An 18,452-nucleotide genomic window follows, 5' to 3' on the forward strand; every position below is an offset into this window, starting at 1 on the left:
GGGTACACTGAGTATCTGAGAGATTAAATAATTCAGAGACGGTCATCTGGGGAACTGGGCAAGAGAATTAGGACTCAGATCATTTAACTTCAGACTCAAACCTCTTTTCAGGACCACGTCAGAGTCAGACTCTATGGCTCTAAGGTTCCATTCCTGGCTATGCTCTGAACTGGATTTGCTCATTGTTGCCTTCCTGTGGCCAATTCACTCTCCCCAGGTCTTCCCCTGCCCATTTCCATATTCCTGGACTGCCTTCCTGCCCCTCCACCACTCCCCGAAAGCCCTTGTCCTTCGTGATCTCTCGTCCAGTTTCTTCCAACCTGACCGTCAGCTATGAGAATGCTCCCCCAGCTCTCAGTGCTCCAAACTGGACTCCCCCTTGACGTGTGATTGTCCAAAATGTTTGTCTGTCTTCTCTGCATCTCCTACATATATGTCGCTATCAGGACAAAATTGTCTTAACCCATAGAGAAAACCACATACTCATTTGTGCACACACACACCCAAGAGTTGCTGCTTGATCAGGGAATCATCTAATTATAATTCCTAGACTTGTAAGTTGGCCAGGAGAAAGAGAATCTGTTACCAACACGTGGCTTCTAGCTCTCACAGTGATCTCTACTTCCTTCCAGAAATTTGGTTCTGACCAAAGACAGCTGAGTAGTCTTGTTTCTACACACTCAGTACAGGAGAAGCTGCAAAAAAAATCTGGTTCTCTGTGTTTCAGTTCTCTGTATTTCAGGTTCTCTGTATTTCACGCTTTAAAATGTGTCATTATTCCTTAGGTCAAGGACCTTGTTTCAAAAGAACCCAAAAGTCGTGGAGAAATTGCTAAGCTAAGCTTCCAAATGACTTAGTTTGGCTGAAATATAGGGGTTTTTTTTAATGGAAACACTTCCAGAGGTTTTTTCCTTTTGCCTCGTGGACCTACACCAAGTGCAGGGATGTTTTTTGATGCACTCTATTCAAGCCCATGCGACCAAATGTCATTCCGTGTGAAATAAATGATTACAGTTTGCATCTATCATCTAAAACGAGTGATAAAATGTATAGACAACAGAAAACAGGCATAGAAGTAGATTAAGGGAGAAAACAGATTCCCAAGAATGTGGCTGCCTCCAGCCAAGCAGGGAGAAGAATATTCTTGTTTGGTTTTGTTGTTTTGTTTTGAGGATCTAGTTGGTCAAATGACCCGTTAAGAATATTTCATAGAGCGAGTGTTCTGACGCGTTAATCTCTCTAGGCAAGGTTCATATTTGTGTGGGTTACTTATTGTCCCTTTGTTGACTAAGTCAATAATCAGAATCAGCAGGTTTGGAGGCAGGTTGGCAGGGATCAACAGCCTGGCTGGGGCCACGAGACTATAAAAGCCTGGCGCTGGGAGCAGCCTTCACAGAGACCCACCAGTTCTTGGCAGGATGGCTTCCCACCGGCTGTTCCTCCTTTGCCTGGCTGGACTGGTATTTGTGTCTGAGGCGGGCCCTGCGGTGAGTGTTCGATTCTTTGAAGTCCTTTCACACTTCTAGCTGAAGAAGTGACTTCTTGCTTTTGTGAGTAGGGCCGGGGGCACCCAGAATCTATTTTTAAACATCATTGATTCAAACTTCAAAAAAAAAAAAAATCAGAGTTATGCAGAGCTCTCTGAACTAGGGCTTGGATCCTGGGCGCTCATCTCTACGACTTTGGCGGATCAGGTTTGAAACGGTGCCTCAGTTTCCCCAGATAGATGGTAGAAATGAAGATCAAACATTCCAGACTCTGTTACTACTGAGTTTTCAGAAGCTCACCTTTGACAAAGTTGACCTCGTTTTCGCTAATCAAAAAGTATGTAGCAATTAGTCTCTGAAAGGCTGAGGGGACCACATTCTAGGCAGATGTCTAATTCTTAAGTCCCCTGGAAGAATTAACTAACACTGTTAGGTGAGTCATGACATCATCTGACATCATTTTACAACAACTAGGAAGAGGGAGTTACTACAGCAACTACCGACTGATACGCTCTCAGGAAAAACTATTTGGTCTTTGGCGCGTGACATCTTTTCAGTAATTCCACTCAAACGACGAGGCTTAACAAAGCAGCCGTTCTCAGAGGACTTATTTTCTCCCATCAAACTCATTCTACATGCCCCCGCTCGGGCGCAGCGTGTCCGGAGGCTGAAACCACTCTTTCTTGGGGAACAATCCGGTCTGTGTTACCCTGAGTCAGGGAAGCTCGTTCACTGTCAACACGTCTGTTGCTGGAAATGGAATTCGAGTGCACTTCCTGCCTTGCTCAGAGATTTCTGACACCACAAGGGGTGCGTCCTGTCACTCTTACCAACTTGGTTGTCACTTGTCTTCTCTCGGCCCAGGGTCCATCCAAGTGTCCTCTGATGGTCAAAGTCCTGGATGCCGTCCAAGGCAGTCCTGCTGCGAACGTGGGCGTGAAAGTGTTCAAAAAGGCTGCTGACGAGACCTGGGAGCCCTTTGCTTCTGGGTAAGCTGCCCCTCCGACCCAGGCGAGGGATCTGGCTCCATCTGACTGTTTTCCCACCGCTTGTTAGAGAAAGGGGCTCGCACCACTCACTAAAGAATCTCCAAGTATTTTGTGTATAGTGGTTCGTATCTGCTAATCCCAAACTCCTATTTTATCCCTCCCTGCCTCTTTGCCCCTGTGGTAACCATACATTTGTTTTGTCTGTGAGTCTGTTTCTGTTTTGTGAGTAAGTTCATTTGTGTCATTTTTTTAGATTCCACATACAAGTGATGGAAACAACAAGGTCCTAGGATATAGCACAGGGAACTATATTTAATAGCTTGTAGTAACTGATAATGAAAACGAATATATAGGGGGAGGGTATAGCTCAACTGGTAGAGCGCATGCCTAGCATGCACAAGGTCCTGGGTTCAATCCCCAGCACCTCCATTAAAAATTAATTAATTAATTAAAACTTCAGTTACCCCCCAAATAATTTTAAAAAGACAAAAAAGAATATATATGTATGTCTAGCTGAATCACTATACTGTACACCAGAAACTAACACAACACTAAGTCGACTACACTTCAATAAAAAGAAAAAAAGGGAATCTCCAAGTAGATTGAAAATGGGCCATAAGAAGGATGCCCTCTTGCCTCACTCAGCTGGGAAGGACAAGGAGGCTGATCAGCATTTTGGGCAGCTCCCTCCTCCCCACTGCAGCACCACCTTTGTGGGTCACAATCCATTTGAAAAGAGTGATGAAAAGTAGGAACTCCACACCTGGAAAAAATGCACATATATACACATACAAAAATGTGTGTGTAATTTCAGTAGGTCCACAGATTTCTCGATGCCCCTGCAAAACACTCAACTGTCAGTCCCTGTCGTGGAAAGGTGGAGAGATGGAGAAATTGTGTTCATGTGTTAATGAAGGAGAGGAACTGAGGAATGGCCTGGATGAGGATGAGGTGGCTGTCTGTAGTTTATCCAGATCAGCCAGGGTCCAGGGCTTTGGCAAGCAAACACTTGTGGAGCATCCACTCTGCAAGGTTGGGGGCTGCCGAGCTGCATAGGAGAGGGCACAGAAGAGAAGGACACTCCATACAAAGCGCAGTGGCAGAGCAGCCCGCAGTCACCCACCGCCGGGTGCCAAATTGACTTCGCACCTCATCGGCTGCTTAATAACTTACATGGAGTTTTCTCACCTCCACTAGCAGAAGCTTCAAAGCAAGTGCATATTAGTAAATCTAAGCCAACTACTAAAAGAATGAACAACCAAGAAACCTTCAGCACTAAGTAATACTGCAAAGTGTTTATGTCTCCTGGGGAGAGAGTTTCTTTGGGTTTTAATTGAATCCCAAGAACCACATGATGATTCTTCACCCATCATTGGGAAGACCACTTTTTAAAATATTTTTAAATTTAATTTTTAATGTTTTTTTAAATTATTCTTTTAATGGAGGTACTAGGGGTTGAACCCAGGGCGTTGTGCATGCTAAGCATGCACTCTACCATTGAGCTACACTCCCCACCCTCCAACCATTATCTTTAGTGTGGTTTCAACCGAGTTTTTATTTGTTAATTCATTTACGTTGACATAAAATGCCGAGCACGCTCTGGGAAGCAGTTAAGAGAATATTCGAAGCGAGAGATAGAAATAGATGCCAAAACCATTCAGATGTGTGTGGGAAATCTTTTTTCTGATGAAAAGACAAAAAAAAGGGAAATGAAATATTTTCTTCCCGGAAGAGAAGACAGTGGGAGGGAAATGGTCAGAGTCAGTAAGGACCACTTCCAGGTTTATCTGTCTTAGTGTTTACAGTCTAACGGAGAGCGATTTTGCACATCAGCTATCTGGCAGACACTCATATGGAAACAGAAATTACCAAGTTAAAAAAAAAAAAAAAGACTGCGTAGTTATTTGTTGTTGGCAAAGAGTTACCAAGCGGATTAATTATGAAATGTACGAATCAGATACAGGTTTCTCATCGTACTTTGAGCTCCCCTCTGTGTGTCCACACACGACACGGTCCCTGGAAGATACCCTCCCGCCCCAGCGGAGAGGAGACCCTGACGTCGTGGGGACCTGCAGAGTCAGAGTGGCTGGTGGCCACTTCCAGGGGTGGTCGTGAACCTTCAGCCAAACACCAACCCTGAACCGCAGTGACTCTTTGAAGTGAAACATCATACCTGTACTTTGTTCTCATAAAACAAAAAAATCTCTAATGAGCCTTTGGAAGCATTTCTGACAAATTTCCTGTCAGTTAATTTTAGACAGTTACTAGAAGTTTCCCTGTCCTGACCTGGTTGAGGAAAAAAAAATGTATATATATATTTATCACACACTGCATGTCTGAGTATGTGTGTGCCTGAGAGTGTGTGTGTGTTTGTGTGTGTGTGTGTGTGCGTGTGTGGTGTCACCTTGCCCTGGTATTTATTCCCTCGATGCCTAACGTAACCTGGACTTTTGCACCTTCTAGGAAAACCAGTGAATTTGGAGAGCTCCATGGACTCACAACAGATGACAAATTTGTAGAAGGGGTATACAGAGTGGAATTAGACACCAAGTCTTACTGGAAGGCACTTGGCATCTCCCCGTTCCACGAATATGCAGAGGTGAGTATGTGGGTGCTTGAGCTGGCTTTCTATTTTTGTTTGTTTTTAATCCCAGGAAATGCACCTCTTGCGCTTTGCATACTGTGTTAAAGTCAGAAGGAAAATACTGGACTAGACCCTTCCCTATTTCTACAATCAGAAATCCACCAAACTCTGAAAAGCAAACTTTTTCTCTAGGTTTAGTGAAAACCCGTGTAGTAACATGCCCTGAACTTAGAAGACGCTGTTTAGAGTCTTCATCCATTCCCTGAATCCGACTGTTTGTCTGCTGAAGAAATATTAATATATTGGATTACTAGCATCAGGCAGCCCTTCCAGCCTCCCACAAAGGGTAACATGCAACAAAAGGCAGATGCATCATTTTATGTCTCAAAAATCTGAAAAGTTTTTCATTCCAAAATGCATCTGGCTTCCAGAGGTTTGGTAGGTGATTTTGGACAATGCGTATATAGAGAGACAGTAAATTCAAAATAATGATGTCAACACAATGGGTAATATTGAGCAAACTTCTACCACATGCCAGGCACTGTTTTCTATATTAAACCTATTTAATCTTCATAAACAGCCCATAGGGGTCAGTCCTGTTAATACCCCCATTTTACAGAGGAAGACAGTGAGGCACAGGGACTCTCGGTAACTTGTCAAGGTCACAGGGCTAGTGAAGGGAGGAGCAGTGCTGTTTACCACCCGAGCCCAGCCTGGCTTTAGTCTCAGGGGGGCCTCAGCTTCCTTCCCATGAGAAGCCCAAGGGAAAGTCGTCACCATCATCAAGCCACATCGGGACCCCTGGTTCACACTCTGTTGCTCTGCTTGTGAGGCAGTGGGAACCTCAGAGTTATCCACGGGCCAGGTCCCCCTACCTCTTCCTTGCCTGTGATTCCTTACATCATTTCAAACAGATGGCTGCCATGGAAATAGAATCCAGACGTGCTGCTCAGAGTTAAAGATCAACTAACAGCATCAAAAATAGCTCGGCGTGAAAAGGAGCCATTCTCTCTGGCTTAGTCACGGATGAGACTTTCAGTTGCCAGAAAATGGTTCTTTCAGTAGACGGGGTTGCCAGGGAAACTGTAGGGGCCTGTTTGACTTTTGGGGCCCTCAGGTCACCATGGGAGCCCTGTCTACTGAGAAGCATGTCTCTGGCTACTTCTCAGCCAGGCAGCAAGATACGGAGCCCCCATCCTAGGTGGGTGAAGGGTCTAGATGGCGCCCAGCACAAAACCTGCACCCCTAGACTCCCAGGTCTGGAGCACCATCAGAGCAGCCTCCCCATGGTCCTTGTCCGCCCTGGTCTCAGCCTGATGAGACCATCTGAGAAGATCCAGTGCTGTCCTGCCCATGATGTGCTATTCCTATGATTAGATGTTAGCTTCCTTGTCTGCCCTTCCCTCTTTTAATATTCGTTCAACAAACATTTAAAAAATAAAAACCTTCTATGTGTTGAGCACTCTGCTAGAAGCTAGAGATTCAGAGGTGACCTGCCCTCGGAATGGAGGGGAAGGGGCTGAAGGAAGACCCAGTAGGCAGGACCGTGAGCCCGACTTGGAGCCTGAGTGGACAGGGGGAATGACAGCGAGCACCAGCCATCAGGCACGAATCCCAGTGCCTCGCTCTGGTGGCTGGTGGGTGTGCGGTGGGTTCAGCCATGAGTTCCTTTCCTGCCAGCTTCTTCCGATGAGAACCTTCCAGAACATCTCTACCCTTCAGCTCTGGTCTCCTCCTTGGCCGATGACCCCAGGTGACCAAATTAGACAACAGTTAGGAGATTTTCTTTGAAACTATTAGTCCTCCTCACTTCATGGATTTTGGGGCACAGATGATGCCATTTACCATTTTTAGGAAAGAAGCAAATGAGGCTGGAGGCCCATGTCACTACAAGAGATAAGAAATTTTCCTGAGTTGCTTCCAGAAACTGACCTTTAAGAGATGCCCCTTCTGCTTCAGAGAGATTCTTAAGTGATTCTCACCTCTTCTTGCCCTAATGCTATTTTTGTTCTTCACGTGGTTCAGTCAGATTTTTTTTCTCACGTGTCCTCAAGTAATCAAGGTTTCCTTTTTCCATGTTTTAAAAAAAGGTACTTATCCAGGGGGTGTTCAAAGCTCAAGCCAGGGCTTGTATACAGAATAAGTGAAAGTAAACACCTCACTGCTCTCCATCTCTCTCCTGAACCAAATTTATCTCTTCTTGCCTCACTCCGGGCACCTAGACTATCCCAGCCCCTGAATGTCAGGAGCCCTACTGAGTTTGCCTAAAGTGTGTGAGTAGCCGGAATAACACTTCGATAGACAGTCTGCCCAACTGCAAAGCTTACGTGGGCTCCGACACACGTGTGTGTTTCAGAACTCCAACACCATCTTCCACACCCTGCTTGTATCATACATAGAACCCGGTAAGGCTTTTATTCCGAATTTCATTGCTTCTTAGATACACAAAAATATACTTCTTCATGTTAGAAAATGCAAAGGAATAGTGGCAGAAAGATCTCCGGGTTTGAAGACAGGAGCCTTAACTGTAAGTCTGGCTCTGTCACTGCCTACACGTGGGTTAGACTCAGAGGTCTGGTTTGTTCATCTGTAAAATGGGCTCCCTTCTGGCTATAAAATCCCAGGTCTCTAAATCTGTAGCAGGGTTGGCTGCCACAATTCTTTGCCTCTGGGCACTGAATGCCAGTTTCTACATTCTCTCCGCATTTTTCCAAAACCTGCAAAACGGGCACAAGTATTTAGGATCTCTGTGATTTTCCTCGGTCAGGCTAAAGCCACCCTGACCTTTAGTGTAAATTTGCAAAGAAAAAAAAAAGAGAAAGAGAGAGAGAGAGGCCTGATTCTACAGATGGGAGTGAAGAATCCTGTTGAAAGGGCTGCACGAGGCTCCAACGGCTTCGCTTGCCAGTGTATTTGGATTTTTGCCTTTTGTTCACACTGTTTCAGAAAACAAAACAAGAAAATAAAAATGATTCCTTTGGCACCAGACCTGTAGCGGGCTCTCCGGCCGGGGCTCACGTGCTGGGCTGTGTGAGAAACGGTGCTCTGTGTGTTCTGTCCCAGGTGGTGTTCGCGGCCAACGACTCAGGGCCCCGGCACTACACCATCGCCGCGCTGCTCAGCCCCTACTCCTACTCCACCACCGCCCTGGTCAGCGGCCCCAAGGAGTGAGGGGCGCCTCCTCCCGCGGATCCGAAGGATGAGGGACAGGATTTCGTGCAACCGATAGTATTGCATTTTTATTAAAGCCGTGTTTTCACTTCCTAAACTATGTTAGAAACTCGGGCAGAGACAATAAAAACATTCTTATTAAAGCATTTCCCATTTCATTGGAACCTTCCTCTTTTATTCCCTGGTTGTCCTCTCCAAAAAAAAAAAAAAATTCAAATTTTACAGAGAAGCAAAGGAAGTCCAAAAAGTCCCTGGCTGGACTCTCAGGGAAATCTAAATTTCCAATGTCTTTCAAGCTAAGCATGCATTCCACGTGGTCAGTAGCCATTAAAAACACACATTCTAGGGGGGAGGGTGTAGCTCAGTGGTAGAGCCACTGCTTAGCATGCATGAGGTCCTGGGTTCAATCTCCGGTACCTCCATTTAATAAATAAATAAAATAAGTAAACCTAATGACCCCCCCCCAAAAAAACAAACAAAAAGATAGGGTGCTTTAAAAAAAAAACACACACACACACATTCTGAAAATAAGAAAGCTTTTTTTCCCTCTAAATCTGAGCAAAGAGCAAAAATTCCAAGGACCTTCTTCCTTTGAGTGCTTTACAAACTGCGGTAGCAGTATGTCTCCACCAGGACAGACCAGCAGGGACTCAGGCTCTCTAATCCTGTTCAGAACAACTGGACCCCACCGTCAGCTGACTAAGGGGTGTAATCAGAGAGCCCGCACACTCTGAATTCACTTAGACTAACCCAAAATTCATTCAGAGAAGGACGCAGCGTAAACAGCACTTACTTGACATTGACTGTCAGCGGTTTATCAGGTAGAAAAGGAGGAGGTATTGTAGGCAGACAGTGTAGACTGCAAGGGGAGGCCAGGTGAAACAGCGTGATGAGTTGAGGGAAGAGATGGTGGTTCAGAATGTTGACTCGTAGTGGGTATCGAGGTGGACAGGGTTGTACTGCTACAACAAACACCCCCAAATCTTGGTGCCTTCACACAAAGTTGAGTTGTCCCTTGTGCCAAGTCCAATGCAGAAGTTCTGGTCTGGTGACTCTCAAGGTGGCTTTCCTCCCAGTGGTGACTCAGGGCCCCAGTTTGATTTCTTTTATGGCCTCAAGGAACACCTAGTTAGCAGACTGGAGGAAGAAAGTATGGTATTGGCCCCCTTTGTGCTGAAGTGTGACATGATTCCCACAGACGTTTCATGGGCTAGAACTAGTCACATGGTCGCATTCACATGCACTGAGCAGTGTGGTTCCTGGCTGGGAGGCATTTCCCAGGACAACTCTACATCCTGGAAAAAAGCGCTAATCTGTGTTGGTCAACAACCATCTCGGTCACAGGAGGGTTGGGAGTGGTGGGAAATGAGGCTGGAGTGGAGGCTCGCTTTACCTGCCACCTTTTGGAGATGTGAATTTATCTTCTAGACAATATGGATTCACTGATGGGAGCCTTGCCATCAACAGCCCTCCGTGTCATTACTTCTTGTGCCTAGTCTCCAATGAGGATTCTCCAGGAACCCCTGTGCTAGACCCAAGGATTAAGCCTAAACACACCTAATCAGTCTTTCCATTTTCCTCCACATTCAAATTTACCTAACATTTCAGATTCAAAACACATAACAATGAAGAGCAAAGGAGGAAACGATCATTTCAGTGGAAGCTGCGTGGACAGAGGACTGTCAGGCACTGGGCAAGTTCTACTTTATGCCAAGATGCTAAGTAGCTTCCAGAAAGTCAATGGAATTCAGAAAGGAAAAAGAAGGCTGAACATTAAACTGAAAGTCAATCTGAGTTAGTTGATTTCAACGGACAAGCTTAAGTTCACTGATACCAAGAAAAAGTTACATTACATTCAATACTATATATATATATATATAATGTGTGTGTGTGTGTGTGTGTATGTGTGTGTGTGTATATATATATATATGATTCAGATTTTCAAACTGCTTGGATTATAAAAATCCAAAGCTATTTAACAACAGCCAAACAGAAAGTCGTGTTCTATGAGCAGGCAAGTCAGTGAGGAATATGATCATTGTAGGTATTAGACTGAATCCTATGAAATTGTTAATACTTGACCAATTAATCTACAAAAATGGCAATTTGATATGAATTAACCTAATATACACGGAAGAAGGACTTGCTGACCTCACTGAACAGAATCAGAGGAGGTGATTTTAACCACATATATTTGTGGGGAAACTCGGTACACGTTACATAGTCCAAACCTACGTTTCACGCTCTTCAAATTTCTCACTCCCTTTACACAGCCAGTTAGAGCTTGGCAAGAGGCAGAGAGTGGAGTGATGTGACTACAAGCCAAGGACACCAAGGACTGACATCCATCAACAGAAGAACTCTCTCCTGCAAGTTTCAGAAGGAGTATGACTCTGCTGATACCTCAGTTTTGGACTTCAAACCTCCAGAACCGTGAGACAATAGATTTCAGTTATTTCAAGCCACTGGATTTGGAGTACCTTGTTACTGCACCCCTGGGAAACTAATATAGCCCCCTATGGGATCCTTCCAAGTTTTATCCTGCGTTTGTATTCACTGAAATTCTTCCCATTCTGAAGGTTGAAATTGACATTCGATATTTATTTCAATTTCTTTTTTCACTTAGTGATGCTGAACATATTGTCTCATATTTAAGCCAGTTGAACCTCTTTTGTGAACTGCATGTCCACATCATTTAGCCATATTATACAGTGGGCCCGTTTATTTAATATGGATTTATAAAAGCTGTGTATATTCAAGATATTACGAGTTGTATTTGAGAAGTAGATGTGACCGATAGAGAAACAGTTGTTTAAGTTGTAGAAAACCACATCAGCCAAGGTACCTTGGTGGAAGTCCGTGTGATTATTGCAAGGAGCAGGCGGGTAACTGGGTTGTCAGACACATGGTTAAGAAATCATGGGGGGAAAGGCGGATGGGTAGGTCAGGTGAAGGTGATAGAATCACTGAATGCTAAGTTTGGGAGGCTTTTTGGAGATAAGTAAGCTGAGATACAGAAAGTTAAGTAATTCGCCCAAAACCATGCAGGAAGCTTTTGTACGCTCTGAAAGGCAGAGAGACAGATCTGCCACAGTATTCCGTAGGTTCCCAATTAGTTTTGACAGCGAGAAACTGCTCCCCCAATGACCTTGACCCCCTTGGAGAGTACTGATCAGTTATTTTGTGGAATTACCCTCAGTTTGGACTCACCTGACACTAGCTCATAATTGGAATGCAATTACGTATTTTGGGTAAGAATACTACAAATGTGACTTTGTGTCCTTCTGAGGGCATTATACCCAGGAGTTGATGCTATCAATGTCATATTCTGTGCCCTATTGGTGATAAACAGAACGTCTCATGCGGTGAGCTGGTGGGCGGGACGCGGTAGGGAGGCAATCTCACGGCAGCGCGAAAGGGAAATCAGCGAGAAAAAAACCCTGGAACCCAGAAAAACACCTGTGATGCAGCTGTAGCTTTGCAGGCTCGTGATAAGAACAGGATTCAACCGGAAATGGAGAGAAAGGAGTGGTGTCAACACGCTCCAGCCCAGATCCACCAGGAACACATCTGTGTAGTTGAACCAGTTGGACTTACTACACATCCCAGCAGGAGAGAACACACAACACTCTCACTAAGAGTATCAGAGAGAAACTACTGTAGGATTTGGGCTTGGGCTGGGTGATCTGGGGGAGAGTCTAAGAAAGTGGGACCTCACTCTAGATTGGCTGGCATCAGAGAGTGGGGGCAATTCTATGACTGAGCATCTCAATAGTTTAGCTGTAGGGGAAGGCAGACCAGAGCAGACATAAAGCTGTAATTGGTAAAGCAGAAACTTAGTGAAAAGAGAGGTTAGGGATTTTGTGGGTTTCACAGTGATTTTTTTTCTTCCTTTGTCGTGGTCTTAGAGTGACGTTGGTGTTCTGTGAGACTGTGGTATCCAACAGAACAACGACCCAAAGTATCTTGTAATATAACATTGAGGCCAGTTTCCAGATTGCAGGAGCTGTTTCCCCACCCTTTTCCTCAATGTCTCTAGAGCTACTTAGAATAGAAAATCAGCAAGTAGTGGTGATGGCTTTGCTGTGAAAGGGGAGAGAATTGGAGGAGCCCGTGGAGCCTTAGGCCAGCAGACTGCACGGTTGAGCCAGTAACTGAACTCGGGGTTATGGGCAGAAGGGCAGGTCTGTAGTCAGCGATGATGTGTTCAGCTTTAGCCACGCTGAGTTTGAAGTAATCAAGCCAGTTTTCAATCTCATCCCTCAGAAGCTGGCAGCGTGTGTACACACACAGGCGGAAAACAAAACTCGCTAATATTACGTCTCCTGAAACATCTGGATGGCACCTGCCAAACAAGGAAATTGAAGGTGTGTATTCCTTAACCTGCATTTTGTTCACAAAGGTATCACTTATAAGAATTTTTATTTCTCACCCAAACCCTCAATATTACTACCACTCCTTCCTTTTACTTCTTGGCTCATAGAACAAACCCCTCCCTTCACCCCACGACTTCCTACTGCCTTTCAAAATGGAAATAAGCTCCGAATCAATTCCATTTTCCTAGCTCCCCATCCTCTGTGGGTTAGAACAGCCCCAGTTAATTTAAAGCCGAGGCAGATGGTAATTCATCTTTGGCAATCAATGCAAATGCTCAAGGTCCGTTCCGGAACCACTGCCAGCTCGCAAGGAGAGAGGGGTGAAACGCAGCCTGCTTAAATAAACACCTGAGATGAGGAGCTTCCCCCAGAGCATAGCAGCCACCCACTGCTGTCACTGCCACTAACATCACTCCCCAGGAGGCTGAAGGTTGGGAACCTGGGCGTAAGGCATGAATGCAACAGGGGACTTAGGGAGAAAAGACAGAGGCTGCCATGAAAGCCCCGGGAGCCGCCCAGACGAGGACTCGTGCTGAGCTGAATGAACACGACTCAACAGCCCTCCTCGGGAAAGTGCACTGGGAAAACACTTCAGAATATATTTCCCAGTCTGTGGAGGGCAGCGCCTAGCACATAGTCAGTGCTCCATAAATATTTACCAAAGGCATGAATAAAAAGCTTGGCTGCAGGAAGGCAGGTCGTTCTCATCTGAGCCCTTACAAGTCGCTGGGGCTGTACCAGGCTGTTTCTCCCTCTCATGGAGACATGGGAGGGATGGCACCGTGAAATGAACCAATTTGTCAGGAAACTCTAAAAGACTCCCAGCTCCTGGGAGTAACCTTGCTCAAATGTTCAGTGTCAGGGTCCGCATCCTTGGATTGCTTTCAAGAACTTAGCCACTGAGAATGTCACATAAAATCAGTCTATTTAAAACGTCCTACTGCCTCAGGCCAGGGCCAAAAGAACAAAAGGTTTCCTTCATTCAAAACTGCAGCTAAAGGCTATGACTCTGAAGCCTTGCCAATTCTGCTTATTAAAAAATGTTTTTGCACTTTAATAGATATATCATTACATTACATAATTACTTTTTTTCTTTGATTTCTAAGGATGCATATTTCTCCTGTATTTATTTTTTCAAATATATTGTCTATCATAGACATGTTTTTAAAGTATGTCTAATAGCCTAAAAGGCCTGTGAATTATTAATTCATATAGGCATGTGTATTGGTTTCCTCTTGGCACTGTAACAAATACCACAAATTCAGTGGCTTAAAACAACCCAAATTTATTCTCTTACACTTCTGGAGGTGAGAAGCCTAAAATCAAGGTGTTGGCATGGGTGTGTTCCTTCTGGATATTTGGCCTCAAGAAGTGGTTTCCTTGCCTTTTGAAGCTTCTGGAGTCCACTTGCATCCTTGGCTCATGGCCCCTTCTTATAAGGACCCTTGTGATTACACTGGGTCACTCAAAGAACCCAGGAAAATGTCTCCATCTCAAGAGCCTTAATTTAATCACATCTGCAAGGTTCCTTGCACAGGTTCTGGGAATTAGCAATGTGGACAGCTTCAGGTGGCCATTTTTCAGTCCATGACACCACACAGGTATTGGCTTATCCAACACACATTGAGACCTTCTCTGCACCAGGTGTTGAAGCTACCTGATGAATTGAATCACAGAGTTTATTTACAAGGAAATCATATTCTTAGCAATGGAGATGGGTATGAAAGAGAAAGGGCGGGGAGAAGGAAGGAAGGGAGGGAGGGAGGGAAGGAGGAAGGGAAGTCAGCATCGCCATAAAAACATTAAAATGCTATGGCAGCATAATAGAAAAACTTATTCTGTTCCTGGGGGCCTGGAGGCCTAACAGAGGAGGGGACAACTGAACTAGTCCTTAGAAGCTAAGTAGGAGGCACCAGGTGAATAAACTGGAAAAAGCCATTTTTGGAGAGGAGACTGGACTGCAGAAGGACAAAGATTTGTGAGCACATTAAATATTAAGAAAAAAGCAAGCAACTTGGTTTAGTTAGAGGCTAGGATAGTTCATATCGAAGTAGTAAAAGACTGCAGGGCTGTGTGCTAAGAAGTTCAAGACCCTGTGGGGAATGCAGAAACTAGGGCAGGTGAACGATCTGATCTGACTCAGGTCTTCCAGAGCCCAGTCTTGGGTCTGGGGTGGACTGAAGGCTGTCACAACTGTCTGTTTGGTAAATTGCATTTATGTTTCTTTTTTAAACAATTGACACCTAATAAAAGAAATGGAAATGAAAGAAATAACTCAATGGTTTTAAAGTCCCCTTCCTGATCTAAACTCTGTGGTTTCATGATTCCTGTTCAATTTGTTTTCCCAGTGGGGCTGGTAATTATACTTGAGCTAGTAGCCTAGAGTAAAAATTACATTTACTGTACTCCCAGTAAGTGACTCGTAAAAGAAGTTTTTAGATAAATAGCTACTAAAAATTTTTATTAAGCAACTACTCAATTATTTCCTCCAATGTATACTCATAAGCCTTTGGATAGATTTTTTTTTTTCCTTTACAAAACACACTATAAAAGTAATGCCATATATTTTTTGTAACTTGGTAGCAGCAAAACCCCTCAGATGGCAGACTTAGAACAATCAATGTCTGCTGTTTAGTTTTTTTTTTTTTTTTTTTAATCAATTGTCTGACTTTGAAGTTAAAGTCTAGAGTCAGGATAAATTTCGAGAAAGATTTTTATAAGGCCTGTAAATTTCTGGGGTTTATACAATTTCTTATCCACTGCTTCTCATTCCACTTCCTGAGACACTCAAAATTTCCTTCACCACCTCCATTTTTGGATCTCGAACAGGCAGCATTTAGCATCTCCTCTTCTGCCGCCGACCCTCTTTCCTGTGGCTTGTCCATTCATCCTTACTGTCACTCTTTCAGGGTCCTTGTGAGGACCAGTAATGACCACTGGACATGGAAAGAGCTTAGAAAGTGACTGTCCACTGTAGGCATGTAGTCTGTGAAATATTACTTACATGAAACTTTCTGCAAACTGACCACAGTATCCTACAAAATATCAAAATTGTCAGGATAATGCTCTTATTTTAATACAGTCTAAAATGGTCTGTCACCGTCTCCAACACTCCTTCCTCTGAATCAGTAATGAGTTACAGCCCTACAAGGGGAGAGGGATCCCTTATCCAGGGATCTGTGGCCTAGAAAACCACAGGGTGTGTGGAACCCTCCTTTGAGGAAATGGTTAAGGCAGGTTCTCTGGGAAAGATCGTGGCCAGGGCTGCCAGACCCACTGCTGTGGCCACGAAAGATCCCCACGTGAACAATACAAAGCACACTGTGCACACACACACAAAAGGCTCAGTAAAAAAAAAGGAAGAAAACAAGACCCTGCAAACACGCGGACACGGCACTAGTGACATTTACATGACGCGGCAAGACCAGTGACCGGATAGGAATCACTTTCTTTCTACTTGCTACGGTTGATCGTTAGCTAATGAAGGATAAACTCATTAAACGTTTGTTCTGCTTTGTCCATATAACTTTTAAAATTTGTTTCCATCTAAGATCAATCTTAGGGTTTGCTTTTTAAATTGCATTTTTGGATTATATAAAAACATCAACACGGTTCCATTCCTAACTATATAAAATTGTACTTAAAGAATCAGTCTTTCTCCCATCCCTGTGCCCTCCACTCCCCTGCCACCCTCCCCTTACAGGCCACTATTTTTATTAGTTTCTGCTTTTTCCTGCTAGTCAGTTTCATAAAAAGAGGGGGTGGGGTGGGGAGTGGGTGGGGGGACAGGATTTGGCCATCGCTGCTGCCAGCTGTGGGTGGGGAGGGCCCTGGCTTTTCTGGGGGTGCCCTTCTGGAGGACAGCACTGTGGCTGAATGGTGCCTGCCGGCCTGCGCAATTCCAGGTCCTTAGGCTAGAGAGCAAGGCTGTTCTTGGGGCTTCTTCTGTTTGGGTCGGTTGCGGGCATTTCTGGTGGTGTGCGTCTAGCACCCAGACTGGGCTATCGGCGAGGCAACAGCTCCCGGGACTCACGGCTGGGTTCTTCCTCGAGTCTCCACATGCCTGGGCGGTTGGTTTTCTTTACCACACCTTTCGGAATGTTCTGGTAGGGTTCGTTTGTTGTTGTTTGGTCATTAGTGGGAGAAGTGAATGGAATGCATTCACCCCATCTTGTCCAATTCACATAAAAATGTCACATAAAAGGAAAGATAAGGCACTGTTCTGGGTCTTGACTGTGTGGATGTCAGTATGGTGGTAGGTGGAACTCTGGATCTCCCTTCTTTAATGTGGCCTGTCTGAGACTTCTGCCCATTTTTCTACTGGGTTTCTAAGCAGGCTATAAAATATTTAGAGGAAAAAGGGGTCGGCCCCCATGAGAAGCCCTTGGCGAGCATCTCCCTTACTTGGCTGGAGCCTCCTTGAGGATGGGAACTGTGTCTTACTCTCATGTCACCAGTAAAGCCCAGTGCCTGAGACACAGCAGGTGCTTAATCTATGTTCCAAAATATTGTGGTTGGAGAGACTAGAGAGACCAAGCTGTCAGAAGTTGCTAGACGGGTTAAAAGACTGCGTAATTACCCTATGCAAAATGACATTCATACAAGGTCAAGGGATGAGGGAAGAATGAAGGGGAGGTCCGGTTACCATAGTGACCCTGTTCTGCCTGAAAAAAAGCACTCACAGGAGTCTTATCCAGGAAAACTAACAGCCACCACTATTTTTCCTGATTCCAGCAACGATGGTGGGAGAAGAAAAAAGAGCTGGTGAAGGAAAGGAAGAGGCCAGGGAGGGCTGTGTGATTTTCAAATCCTTGGAAATTAATTAAATACATTTTTTAAAATGACCTCAGATGGAAATGATGTTCCAGAGGTAAACTAACACCTTCTCTTTGATAAGTCAAGCAGGTGTTTTCAGCATCTGCTCACGAACTCCTTTATCATCACATTTATGTCTTGTGACATTTATTTTGCAGGAATGACTTTCACTTTCCATGTCTGATTTTTTTTTAATTGAACAAAGATAGGCAGTAAATTTTTCGCTATTCTGGGTTTTTCTTTTATAAAGTAATCCATATTAAATTTTTAAGGCTCAGTAAATATTTTAAAATTTGCAAATATATTGGGTAAAAAGCTGAGCCTGGCTTTCTATTCAGATATATTTGTAGGTGGGCCAAAACACATTCTGAACATGGCCCTTAATAGTCCTAACTAAGGCACTGATTCTGCTTAACACGGCTCACTAAGAAGGTACGAAGTGTATGTATTAATGGAACAGTAACTTGGGAAGCTGGAGGGCTCTGCCCCGTCAGACAGTAAACGGTGCACCCTTGGCAGCATGATTCATTCACTGAGCACTATGCTGGATGCTGGGAGGACAGAAACGAATGAGCCAGACCCCTGCTCTCAAAGAGCCAACAGTCTTTGGGAGAAAAAGAAAATGTGTGAACGAATAAAAGTCATAGTGTAAGACACGCTTCAGTAGGGTTTGTGCTCTGCAGGGCAGGAGTGCAAGGGAGCGAGTGGGAGCTTTTACTTGGATTGGCTCTAGAGAAGGCTGCCTGAGGAGCGAATTGAATCTTCAGAGATCTGCAGTAGATCCTTTGTGGATCATGATGCAGGCCCCGGGTGGGGGGGGGGGGTTCACAGGCAGCTGGAGGATGAAAAGCAGGCAGCAGCAATGAGAGGTGAGAGCTGGGCCTGGAGAGGCAAGCAGAAGTCAGCTCAGTCAGGACCCGGGGTGACAGGCAGATACGCTTGGACCTTATCCTGTAGGCAGCAGGGAACCACGGAAAGAATTTAAGCAATGTAGGATTTTCAAAAGACACAATCTTTGTGGCAATACAAG

The 18,452-nt window shown here is 44.7% G+C and overlaps 2 protein-coding genes and 1 long non-coding RNA gene across 4 annotated transcripts in view; 1 reads left to right on the plus strand and 2 right to left on the minus strand.

The window, feature by feature from the left end:
• Nucleotides 1-8,174, minus strand: part of LOC141574906 (uncharacterized) — a 38,358-nt gene extending 30,184 nt beyond the window's left edge. The window contains exon 1 of the long non-coding RNA XR_012502036.1: nt 8,050-8,174. This is a non-coding gene — a long non-coding RNA (uncharacterized LOC141574906). The remainder of the gene's footprint in view (nt 1-8,049) is intronic.
• The window catches only part of B4GALT6 (beta-1,4-galactosyltransferase 6), a 124,151-nt gene that overhangs the window by 46,943 nt on the left and 58,756 nt on the right, over nt 1-18,452 (minus strand). The window contains exon 9 of one of the 2 annotated variants that reach the window (XM_045510378.2): nt 9,021-9,368. The exons of the other annotated variant lie outside the window; for it this stretch is intronic. Within the exon in view, the coding sequence (XP_045366334.1) occupies nt 9,338-9,368 (31 nt within the window). The 3' untranslated portion in view covers nt 9,021-9,337. Of the gene's footprint in view, nt 1-9,020; nt 9,369-18,452 lie in introns of those variants that run through there. 2 annotated transcript variants of the gene reach the window in all.
• Nucleotides 1,331-8,377, plus strand: TTR (transthyretin). The gene is made up of 4 exons (XM_010946781.2): nt 1,331-1,487; nt 2,352-2,476; nt 4,940-5,075; nt 8,124-8,377. Exons 1-4 carry the CDS (start codon nt 1,419-1,421, stop codon nt 8,229-8,231), a joined length of 438 nt encoding a protein of 145 aa, XP_010945083.1. The 5' UTR covers nt 1,331-1,418; the 3' UTR covers nt 8,232-8,377.

This window comes from Camelus bactrianus, chromosome 24, assembly GCF_048773025.1.
Source record: "Camelus bactrianus isolate YW-2024 breed Bactrian camel chromosome 24, ASM4877302v1, whole genome shotgun sequence".
NCBI classification, from domain to species: Eukaryota; Metazoa; Chordata; class Mammalia; order Artiodactyla; family Camelidae; genus Camelus; species Camelus bactrianus.